Consider the following 12500-nt stretch of genomic DNA (forward strand, 5'->3'; position numbering starts at 1 on the left):
TTGGTGTGTTTTCTTTAAAATCTATGTTTAAAAAAGGTTAAGAGGAAAAGATTGTATATGTTCATTTTATGAACAGTGGCTCTTCATACATTTCAATGATCAGAACAGAATTGCTAAGTGAAAGGAATGTCTATTAGTAAAAAGTAATTTGAAAATGACATTTTTATCTTTTTTTCCCTGGAGTTTGTAAGAATTTTTCTGAGACCCCAGGGGAAGCAGAGGAGGAATTTAAATAAGTTCTAGGTGCTTCAGAGCCACTGGGATCGGTATTCCTCACCCTTGTCTCTCAGATTCCTGGATAGTCAGTTACAATTAGCAGCAACAGAGCAAATACTAATTTTATACAGAATAAACCATTTTATCAGGGAGAAAATAAAAACTCACTTCTAACAAAGGAATTAATTGTAGGTCCTGCAGAATACCATTTCTACAAGTTTAAGCCAAAGCCAGTTCATCTGTTTCCTTTTAGAAGTCAGTTTTCTTTGGGTACTTTAAAAAATGTATACCTAATTTTTATTTATTTTTTTACTGTGACTCAATATCTTTCTTATAACTTTAAACAAGCCTAAAATAGCTTTTTGTTTCAATTATACTTGACAGAGTATAGTCAGTGTATTGATAAAATTCTGAAGTGCGTTTCCACATGGTTTGGTGCATGTGATAGACTGGAAAGTGCTTAGGACAGTCTTCAAATAAGCCATTCAAGATGAATTCAGCTGTGCTGACATCTGAAATGGTGTCACTTGCAGATTTGAAGATAATTTCATGCATCTGTTCTAAGTAAACTTCTCCTTCTCCTCCTTCGCTTATTCTGTTCCTGCCATTCTCTGTGTTCCAGACAAGGGGGAATTTGTTGGCTCTGGTCAGAAGTTCTTTATCGGTAGGTAATGATTAATAAGAGGTGGGTCTTTGTCACTTGTCAAGTTTTGTTCCTACCATCCTGACTCTTCTGAAAGTTTCCCTTGCTGATGCACATTTCCAAACTTATTCCTTATTTTGGTTTCCCTCTATCAGCCAATTCCTTTTTTGGGGTCAGTATTTTTCTATGTTGATGATTCATTATAATTCATCTGGTTTCCACTGGATATCTCTTAATTATCCATCAAAAACAAACCTTTTGTTTTCTTCCAAAATGTTGTATGACATATTTATCTTACTCTAAAGAGGCCAGTTCTCTGACTACTAAACTTAGTTTTGATGCCCACATTACTATAATCTGTCAACTTGGCAGAGTTTTCTGAAGAACCCACTTCAGGGCTCATGTAAACCCATGCCGGGATCCTCCAAGAGACAGTAGGGGAACAGCAGGGTCTATAAAGTGAAATATTGGCTCTTTGGGCCTGAATGAACATTGGAATCATTGAGAGAACTTTAAAAAAAAGCTGAGGCCACTTTTCTGTATCCCCTTGAGAATAACTCAACCCCAATGCCATTAAGGCTAAAAGAGTAGGCGTTTGCAAAAAGGTCGGGAAGAAGCAGCCTGGGGTGGGGCATCCCTGAGCAGTGTGAGGAGAACATTTGTGCAGGGGATGATGGTGGCCTGGAACATGTTGTCAGAGCCAGAGCAAAGTGAGGAGGACAGCTGCCATCACCTGGCCTCTGATACCTCACAGCCTCTACAAAACAGCCTTTTCACCTAGCTTGGGCTCTGACACTTTCTGCCAGGTTGCTGATACCATCCATACCTTGTCCTGCACAGGTGCTTTTGACAAATACAATAAGTAAGTGTATTGAGGACAATCAGTCACTGTTAGAGAAAGGAGTTACACATTGGAAAGGCTGGGGGTGGGTGGCTGGAATGAATCCTGTAGTGTTGAGCTGGCATTGTAGGTATTGGTATGAATACATGGTGTTCTAGTTCTATCTACAGGAAGGACATGGGAACAGCTCTTTTTTGAAAATGCCAGAAAGCCCTGTGATTTGGTGGGCAGATTAGGCAGGATTCTAGGAGTTCAGAAATCATGGTTAGTATCCAACTCTGCCACTGGATGACACAGTTGTGACCAGCCAGCTAACCTGTCTATGTCTTAGTGTATCCATCTGAAAAATGTGAGTAATCAGCCAACTCCACTGTTTCCATTCTGATCCTCCCTCACTTGGGGCACTGCAAGGGACTCCTAACTACTCTCCTGTGAGCCCATACTTTACATCCTCCCCACAGCAATGGAGGACTTCTTCAGAAACATAAACCACATCACACCCATTTCTCTACCACCCAGTGACTTCTCATCCCACTTGGACCACAATACAACACTCTGCTGGAGCTCCCTGCCACCTTCCCTGCCTCCTCTCCAACCCCATTTCCTACCATTCTCCCTACTGCTCACCACTCTGCTTCACTAGGGTCTCCTCAACAGTGTGCTTCCCCAACACTCCCAAAACACTCCTCTCTCTGCACCTTAGCAGTTGCTGTTCCCTTAGCCTGGGTTGCATTTCCCCCAGAAGCCTCCTCACTTAGCTCCATTACTTCATTTCCACCTCTGCTCAATGTCACTTTTCCCCACACACTGTAATTGAACTGCCTGCAACAAGAAGCACCCCCATCACTCTTTATCCAGCGACCCTTCCTCTAAGCACTTATTTTTGTAGATGTGTTTACTTCTGTCTCTCCTCCATGGAATGCAAATGTCAGGAGGAAGTAGGTTTGATGTAGTTGACCACTAGAACCCCAGCACCTGGCACATGATGGGCACTGGGTGCACCTTAGCAACCTGTGGGGCACTTTGCTACCTTTCCTTTGTGTTGCTTCCTATTCTCTGCCTTCAGACAGGCATGAGTATGTTAATTAACACTTGCTGATCACAGTCACCGCAGGCTCCATCAGGTATGGAAGGAAAAGTGCTCTCTCCTGCCTGGATGTGACGTCGTGTGCCTTCCTGCCCCTCCCAGCTGGCTTCCGCCGCAGCATGCGCCTTTGTCGCCGCAAGTCTCACCTGGGCCAACTGCGAGCTGCAGAGGTGTGCAAGGCTGGTGGCTGCCTCAGTGCACTGGCCGCCCCGTACGAGGAGGTGGTCAGGTACCAGCGATGCCCTTCAGACAAGCACCGTCTCATTGTGCTCGTGGGTACGTCCCTGTGTCTCTCTTCCATAGTGAAGTTCTTCCTCTAGATTCAGTTGTTTTGTGTTGGGAGTAGTGGCAAAAGTAGAATTCTTTAGGGACTCCCATATGAACATCTTTTTTAAAAATCCTGTTTTATTTGTATGTGTTTATAAATAAAACTTTGTTGTCTCTTGCTTTTATTGTCTATGGTTGAATGTGGTATGCCCTGGTATATCCGTACTGGGGTAATAACAGGTTGTATTATGATGAAGCTTTTTTTTTTTTTAAACCTGTTTAGAGTTTGTTCTATAAGCATAGATGAGTATGCCCCCAGATGCATTATCAATCAGTATCAGACATAAAAATCCTTAAAATCTCTTTCCCTAAGAAATTTGTAATCACCTTCTTTCGAAAAGTGTTCAACACCTTTTGGACTGTAGCTATGGTGCTAAAGAATGGCAAATATAGTACTGGGGTGCCCTGCTTTTGTGACCAAGAGCTCTGCCAAGCTGGGTCCCTGCAGCAGTAATAACTTCGATCTTGCTGCCATCTCTGTGTATTCCAATTGTGATCAAGGGAGAGGGGAGATGGGCCCTGTAGAGCAGAACAACATGCCTTACAGCCAGGACCAGCTTTGCAAGGCTTGGGGCAAAATCAAAATACAAGAGCTTCTTAAAAAATGATTGACATTTCACGGAGCCTGGGTGATACAGTTGGTTAAGCCTCTGACTCTTGGTTTCAGCTCAGGTCCTGATCTCAGGGTTGTGAGATCGAGGACCTGTGAGCCCCTGCCTTGGGCTCTGCACTGGGCATGGAGCCTGCTTAAGATTCTCTCTCCCTCTTCCTCTGTCCCTCCCAATCATGTGTTCTCTCACTCTCAAATAAATAAATAAATCTTTAAAAATTAACATTTCAAGATGGCAAAAAAAGAGCATGAAACCAAGTGTAGATCCTAAGCATGGGACGTATATAACTGCATGGAGTCAGCCCTGACTTCAGTTGCCCATGAGGCATTGACTCACTACCTATTAGGATATGTGCTCAAATTCTGTAAGACACAGAACCCGTAATTCTAGGGGCTGATTTCTGGGTTGTGATGTGATAGATACTTCATCTGACAGGAAAAGTAGGTTGTGTCAGGTTATCTGAAATGAGGCCAGCGAATTCTCATAGTACCCAACATGAGACTTGGTGTTTCTGGGATGTTGAAGAAGTGTGGGCCACTCTGTGGGTCACCAGAAAAATTCCTAAGAGCTTTCTGGAATTGTTTCAGTTTGTGAGAAGAGAAGATATGTAATTTCCCTAATTTCTCTCAAATTTCTTCAACAGAAGAACTGAAATGATTACATCACCACATCTAATGATTTCTGTATGTGGCTTTTTGTGTTTAGGACCTTCTGGCGTTGGAGTCAATGAACTGAGAAGACAACTTATTGAACTTAATCCTAACCATTTCCAAAGTGCTGTGCCACGTACGTGTAGTTGCTCTTTCCTAGCAGTTGATGTTTTGGTCAAACTGTCTTTGCGTCCACAGGTGCACTGATCTCACTTAACTATGCCATACCATATTTGCTGTAAAAAGATGAAACACAAGGGATAGTCCTTATATAATATTTATAAATTGATTCATTGGCATGTGGCTGGCTAGGCTTTTAAAAAGTTACTGTTTCTTTTCCATTTCTTAGCAGTCATATAGATGATCCTTCAGGAAAACTAATATTTAGTAATAATAGCTAAGTAATAATAATACTATCTTCCTGGCACTGTGCTTGGCTCTTTAAATACCTTATCTTATTTTTAAAATTTTAATATATGCAGATATAATTTTATATAAATCTGTAAGTATGATTATACCATCCATGGCAGGAAAGAGCATTTGCATGTGGGTGCTTCCCCTTCACTTCAATGCAAGACAGGAACTTAGAGAGACCACTTAAGAACTTAGTATGTGTTCTGTGCAGTTTGGGGGACAGAATTATACTTGAAAAATCTAAAAATTTAGAGGAGTGGCCAAGGGCTGCAGTTTGGGAAGCAGCTGCTCTTTTAGAAATCACAGATGACTAACTGGGATAGAGATGAATTTGAGATACCCAGTGGTAGTGGTGGTGGTGGTAGGGTTTGCAGAATAACCCATGCATCCTCTAGGGGAACAGAGACAAATTTAAATATCTGCCAAGTCGAAAAGAAACCTGTAGTATCCAGCATCACCATCAACATCAGTAAGTAAGAATTTTCCTGCTCTTTCTTCTCCTTTCTGCATTCTAGCCTTGGGCAGTTGTAAAACTGGGAGGGAACTACTACTCTTCAATGAAAGAGAAGAGAAGTGAATCCTACTCCCTTTCCTGACTTGTGGCTTCTCTAACTGCAGCTTCCATGGCTATAGCAAGTCTGAGCCAAGAGAAGCCTAAAATGGAAATGAAATTCATAATTTTGATTATTACATAGGAAAGGAATTTTAGTTATTAGATTGAGACTGTGTTTTGTGGCACGAATGATGGTGGGTTATTTATTTTAAACTAAGCATAATCGGATGAGTTGTGGTAACTGCTATATTTTCATCCAGGACCAGGGGAAGGTCTTGTCCCACAGAAGGCAGTAGATGACAGGAAAATGTTGCTTTATGATTACATACCATAAGTCATGCTTTCCAAACACTATTTACATATGTAAGAATGGACATTGATCTCCAACACAAAAACTACAAAAGAAATCACCATTTTTCAATAATCTGGATAAAAATCAAATTCCCACAGAACATAGAAGAACTGTAAGAAGTATGGCTAGCAATCATTCAAAGTGAGAAAATGTTGCCCATATTTTGCTTTTTAAATTGAGTGAATAGTTTTAAGACGAATACCTCTAGTTATTAACCAGTTCACAGATTTTTAGCCTACCATATAAAATAAAGTCCAACAGAAGCCACAGAGAAGGAGTCATCTTAGGTTTATATTTACATAATTTATTTATATATTTTTAAAGATTTAATTTATTTATTTGAGATAGAGAGCAGGAGAAAGCACAAGCAGGAGGAGGGGCAAAGAGGGAAGCAGGCTCCCCGCTGAGCAGGATGCCCAATGGTGGGGCTCCATCCTAGGATCCTGGGATCATAACCTGAGCTGAAGGCAGACACTTAACTGACTGAGCCACCCAGGTGACCCTTTATATAATTTATTATAATGTGACAACTATAGTATTTTACTGGAATTTTTTTTCAATGCAAAGCTGTAGGAGAAGTGGCATAAGTGTAGGAACTCTAAGGATCTGTGGAGAGGCTTGAATAAAGAAAAAACAGGAGCGTCTGGGTGGCTCAGTTGGTTGAGCGTCTGACTCCTGGTTTTGGCTCAGGTTGTGGTCTTGGGGTCATAAGATCAAACCCTGCATGGGCTCTGCACTCAGTATGGAGTCTGCTTGAGATTCTTTCCCTCACCTTTTCCCTCTGCCTCTCTTTCCCACTTGTACATGCACGCATGAATGTGTGTGTGCCCTCTCTCTAAAATGAATAAATAAAAAATATTAAAAAATAAAATAAAATAAAATAAAATGAATATAAATAAAATCCTTTAAAGAAGAGAGAGAAAACAAAAATAACCCTCAGATGACATTTGCTTTTTGGGTGTCTTAAATGTTCATTACTCCTTTTATCATTTAGGGCTTATTTCAAACTCCTACTTGGTCATTTCCATGCATCGATATTATCAAGAATTCATCTATTTCATTCTTAAACTTTGGCAAATGCAAATATACCATTTTTTAAATGAACACAGAGGATTTGTGGTAATGCAGATTAAGGAGCTTGCAGCTTTGCAATATATACATAGGACACGGGGTTGGAACTGTGTTTTATTTATCGTTGTGTTCTAAGAACCTAACATATCTGGAGCAGAAGCGCTTGGTACATGTTAGTTGAATAAATGGATGAGCAGGTAATGAATCACTTTTAGTTACTCAGTGAGCCCCTGTGTTCTTTACCAAGTACTATTTAAGTAGGAGAACCTATAAGCAAAGAATAGCACTGAATCCAGACTCCACCAATCTTTCCCTTCTGGAGATCCCCCAAATTAATCACCATCTCACTTGGCTATCAATACATTTGGACAAGACTGTAGACTGTCATGGGATTTCTCCATTTCAAATCAGAGACAACCGGGTGCGGCAGAAAATATTAGTCTAGGAGGAGTCAGAACAGCTAGGTTCTTGTTTTCAACTTTGCTTTCCATTAGTCTGTGTACAAGAGCAAGTCAGTTACTCTTCAAAATCTTCAGTTACTGGGGTGCATGGGTGGCTCCATCGGTTTTCTGCCTTCGGCTCAGGTCATGATCTCAGGGTCCTGGGATCAAGCCCCATGCCAGGCTCTCTGCTCAGTGAGGAGTCTGCTTCTATACCTCCCCTCACCTCCGACCCCCACCCCCGGTGCTCTCCTTCCCTCTTTCAAACAAATAAATAAAATCTTGGGCAGCCCGGGTGGCTCAGCAGTTTAGCGCCAGCTTCAGCCCAGGGCCTGATCCTGGAGACCTAGGATCGAGTCCCATGTCAGGCTCTCTGCCTCTCTCTCTCTCTTTGTGTGTGTGTCTCATGAATGAATACATGAATGAATGAATAAATAAATAAATAAAATTTAAATAAATAAGTAAATACAATCTCTAAAAAAATCTTTAGTTACTGATCAGTAAACTATGGATAATATCATTTCATCTGGCTAGGCTGTGAGGAATGAAATGGGATCTTGGAAAATGCATTATCTAAATATAAGATCTGCTACCTGGGGGCTTCAGGCATCTTGGGGCTCACACATAATCCACTCATGCTTGTTTTGAAGTAAGAGCTGGTACATGCTTAGGGCCTCCCCACCCTGGCTTAACACCTTATACATTCAGGTTCATACTATGAGCACTTGAAAAGGGTTTATAGTTGAACTGATTTTGAGATGAGAACTTCTTTCTTTTTTTAAAGATTTTATTTATTTGAGAGAGAGAGAGAGCAGAACACAAGCTGGGGGAGGGGCAAAGGGAGAGGGAGAGGGAGGAGCAGACACCCTGCTGAGCAGGGAGCTTGAAGTGGGACTTGATTCCAGGACCCTGGGATCATGACCTGAGCCAAAGGCAGACACTTAACCGACGGAGCCACCCATGTACCCTGAGAACTTCTTTCTTATCATCAATTCAGGATCCCTCTTTTTGGTTCTATCATTTTATTTATCTGTTTCTGTATTCATTTATTTGTATTGATGGGACATCTTTATCCAAATGCATATTGGTACCAAATCAAAACATTTTGTAGATTCTAAAACCTTCTTTAAAATTCCATTTTTTGATAGATACTACTCGTTCCAAAAAGAGTTATGAAATGGATGGACGTGAGTATCACTATGTGTCAAAGGAAACATTTGAAAGCCTTGTGTATAGTCACAGGTAAGCTAGACATTCAGAATCTGATTCTGACGTTTGGTTATTTTACCTTCAAAATAGATACACGATTTTTATGCATTATCAAAAGCTCCTAGGGTAATTCCTTTTGTTTTTGAAGAGTTAAGCAAGGAAATGTAAATTGATATACTAGCACACTAACTCATTGGGTTTGGAGAGGGAGCAGAATTGAATTGCAAATTTTAGAGACTTTGGAGAAATAGTTAAGTTCTAGATTCCCCTAATACTTTTTTCTCCTATCTTCCACTAATTCTTCTTGTGCTAGCACAGTCCACATATTTACCTTCTATCTTGTTGGAATTTATCTTCATATAATTACTACTAATATTTTACTTGTAGAAAGAGTTCTTGTTTTCCTTGTGGCACCCTTGCAGGATGCTCGAGTATGGTGAGTACAAAGGCCACCTGTATGGCACCAGTGTGGATGCTGTTCAAACAGTCCTTGATGAAGGAAAGATCTGTGTCATGGACTTAGAGCCCCAGGTAAGTCTGTGGTGGAACATTTCCCATCTCCCCAAAGTAATGAGTGACTGTCATGCATTTTGTGCACATGCTGTAGGTCGTATTTGAGAGATTTTATTCTGTTAGCATTTTTAGGGATAAGACCATTTACCATATCTAATGGCCAGGATCTTATGTAAAGGAACAATTGCCAATATCTTGTCTTTAGTTAGGCGTCTTGCTTCTCAGATACAAAAAGTGAACTGAGCTGGTGGCTATAAAGAAAACTTAGCAAGAATCCTGCTTTGACCTTGATCACAAGGCATCAAGGAAATTTGTGGAGGGAATAAGATGTTGCTTTACACAAGGAGATGAGGTTCCTATATTCTCGTATCTATAGCTACCTCTATGAGACCATATGTGGAATGAGGCAGGGGTGAGCAAGTTAAGATAAGGAACACATGATGTATAGGCTCCATTTTTTGATCCTCGTATTTTGTTTTTTTTTGGTAGTCATTTTAAAATATACCACGTGTGCTAAAGAGAATCAAGGGATAAGACAATTGTTCTTACTTGAGTCAAGGCTGGTGATCAGTGTGAAGATGTCAGTAGTATCCAGTATAAGATAATAATAAGAGGAAAGGGAAGTGAGGATGAGGAAACTGATCCACTTTTAGGATTTGTCCCACGAGATGATGTATAAAATCCTATTCTCAGATTTCAGAAGGGTGTTATGACTAATAAGAGGAAGAGCCACAGTTTAAACTTAATTTTGGTTCTAGAACCCCATCTCTTAATTATTAAAATGTTTCATTTTTAGAGTTGAGGACTGGGGGGGGGCAAAGGAGAATAAATAAAAATAAATTATCTAAAAATAATTGGTGATTTCTGATCTTAGAAATGTTGAGAACATTCACATTGACTCTAGGAAATTAAGACTTCTGTTTTTAAATATGCACCTAATTTTTCTGTGTAGGGTATTCAAGTAGCTCGAACCCAGGAACTGAAGCCCTATGTCATATTTATAAAGCCATCTAATATGAGTTGTATGAAGCAATCTCGGAAAAATGCCAAGATGATTACAGACTACTTCGTGGACATGAAGTTCAAGGTAAGATACAGAGGAAATAAACGAATTTATTTTTTTCCTAGTAAAAAATCAGTGTTGTTTCCACAACATCCCTATGTTAAGGAATGGGATTTTTGTTAAATAATGCCCTTATGATTTATCCTTTTTACTGGACATGATTTATAGATATTAAAATAAAGTTTAATAAATGCTATAATGCTGTTCTTATTTTTTTCTTTTTTCTAATCTAGCTTAAAAGAAAAAAAGAACTCAAGCCAAGTTTGCAAAGCCACACAAAAAAATTGGTTGTGCCTAAAACTGACATTTACATTTTATTATTTATCATATGAAAAAGTTTGAGGGCAGCCTTGGTGGCTCAGTGGTTTAGCGCCGCCTTCAGCCCAGGGCCTGATCCTGGAGACCCGGGATCGAGTCCCACATCGAGCTCCCTGCATGGAGCCTACTTCTCCCTCTGCCTGTGTCTCTGCCTCTCTCTCTCTCTGTGTGTCTGTCATGAATAAACAAATAAAATCTTTAAAAAAAAAGAAAAGAAAAAGGAAAAGTTTTAGAATTTACTTTAAAAATGTGGTGAATATATCTTATCTGTAATATGAATTTTCTATAAAAATATATCTCTAAATGCAAACATTATATATTAATGATGATGGAAATTATAGAGGGGCTGAGACAGGTGGAATTAATTCGTGAACTTTTCCTAGAGTACGCATTATTTTTTTCCAGTTTTAAAAATTAAATCCACCTTAGCTAGGTCATACCATCCTCATGTTAGAAGTGGCAAAATAATGTCATTCTTATCAGTATTTAATTTCAAGAACAGTGTTTTATTTATTTTTTTTTATTTTATTTTTTTTAATTTTTATTTATTTATGATAGGCACACAGTGAGAGAGAGAGAGGCAGAGACACAGGCAGAGGGAGAAGCAGGCTCCATGCACTGGGAGCCCGACGTGGGATTCGATCCCGGATCTCCAGGATCGCGCCCTGGGCCAAAGGCAGGCACTAAACCGCTGCACCACCCAGGGATCCCAAGAACAGTGTTTTATCTTATAAAATTTCATTTGAAATTTTCATATGTTTTATTTATATTTAACTGTAAATTTTGTTTTCTTTCTTTTTTCTTTCTCTTTCTTTTTTGTTTTGTTTGGTTATACACAGTTGAAGGCTTCAAGTGCTTAGATTTTAGAGTAAGATAATTTAAGGCCATATGGGAAGTTGAGGGGATTGTTTTGGCTACCATTATTTAGTTCTGCAAAACCTTGACCAGGGAAACATTAAGATTAAAGATAAAAACATACATTGTGTGGTTTAGAATAGAATAGAATTTATCTGACATGAGCGTTTTTATATAAAATTTATAATGTATGTAACAGCAAAACAAACTGCATATGATTTCTGTTTATCTCATTAAGTCTGTGCTATCCATATTTTTCTATTTCTCATAAAGGATGAAGATCTACAAGAAATGGAGGATTTAGCTCAAAAAATGGAGACACAGTTTGGCCAGTTTTTTGATCATGTGATTGTGAATGACAACTTGCAAGATGCATGTGCCCAGTTGCTGTCTGCAGTTCAGAAGGCTCAGGAGGAGCCTCAATGGGTACCAGCAACATGGGTTTCCTCTGATACTGAGTCTTAAGGAGGCCACCAGCTTAATGCTGGAGCTTTAAGAATATTCAACTATTACAGAGCTCTGGAATAACAGCTGCAATAAAAAACAGCAGTATTTGCCCCATTTTAATGTATGCAACTTTAAATGTGGTACAGTTTATTAATTAATCTAATTTGAAAAAAATTGCATCATATGTATGTAGAGTTACCTCCTTAGCTTTGAAGAAAAAAAATGTTTTGTTTTTAATGTTTTCCTTTATGTCATATAAGAATACAAACAATGTCAAGCCACTGAGTAGGAGAACCTTTCTGAGATTTCTTATGGTCTTTGTACAGTTCAGATAAAAGAGCTTCCCTAAATAAAATAAGTAGTATTTCATTTCAGAAACTGTATTTAACCTCAAGAAACTTCTGTTTTATGAAACCAGCTTTTACAAAAAGTGAAAAAGTCAGTACTTTTTCACTGACTCAGCAAGAAAAAAGGGTTAATGTACATGTTTCACATTTAACATGAAAGTTTACAGAAATGGTCCTGCCCTCATCATTTATACATCAGTCTACAAGGAAAAAAAATATTCTTCAGATCAGAGCTGTAACAATTAATTTGCCTAAAAGCCAATATCTACATCATGTCTAAATTCGGAAAGGGCAATTGACTTTAGTCCTAGAGACCCATAGATGAGAAAACCGTAAGATGAGGATGCTATTCCAAGAAGTCTTATTTTTCTTTCTTCCCTAAGTCTTAAGACTTCCAGTCAGCCGTGCTGCCCCTGTATGTCTATCTTCTACATTATTCTCTAATGTTCCCCATCCCCACACCATCCGTCTACTCCCCCAATCTCTTTCTTAAATATAAAACCAAGTATGTACATCAAAGTATTTGTAGCTCTTTTTAACTTA

The 12500-nt window shown here is 39.2% G+C and overlaps 1 protein-coding gene across 1 annotated transcript in view; it reads left to right on the plus strand.

Annotated features, from left to right (window-relative positions):
* The window catches only part of MPP4 (MAGUK p55 scaffold protein 4), a 40656-nt gene extending 28261 nt beyond the window's left edge, over positions 1-12395 (plus strand). The window contains exons 16-22 of the mRNA XM_072812651.1: positions 839-880; positions 2890-3063; positions 4431-4511; positions 8354-8447; positions 8837-8945; positions 9880-10014; positions 11437-12395. Coding sequence (XP_072668752.1) covers positions 839-880; positions 2890-3063; positions 4431-4511; positions 8354-8447; positions 8837-8945; positions 9880-10014; positions 11437-11628 — 827 coding nt within the window. The 3' untranslated portion in view covers positions 11629-12395. The remainder of the gene's footprint in view (positions 1-838; positions 881-2889; positions 3064-4430; positions 4512-8353; positions 8448-8836; positions 8946-9879; positions 10015-11436) is intronic.
* Positions 12396-12500: the final 105 nt, after the last annotated feature.

Source organism: Canis lupus, chromosome 36 (assembly GCF_048164855.1).
Source record: "Canis lupus baileyi chromosome 36, mCanLup2.hap1, whole genome shotgun sequence".
Classification (NCBI taxonomy): Eukaryota; Metazoa; Chordata; class Mammalia; order Carnivora; family Canidae; genus Canis; species Canis lupus.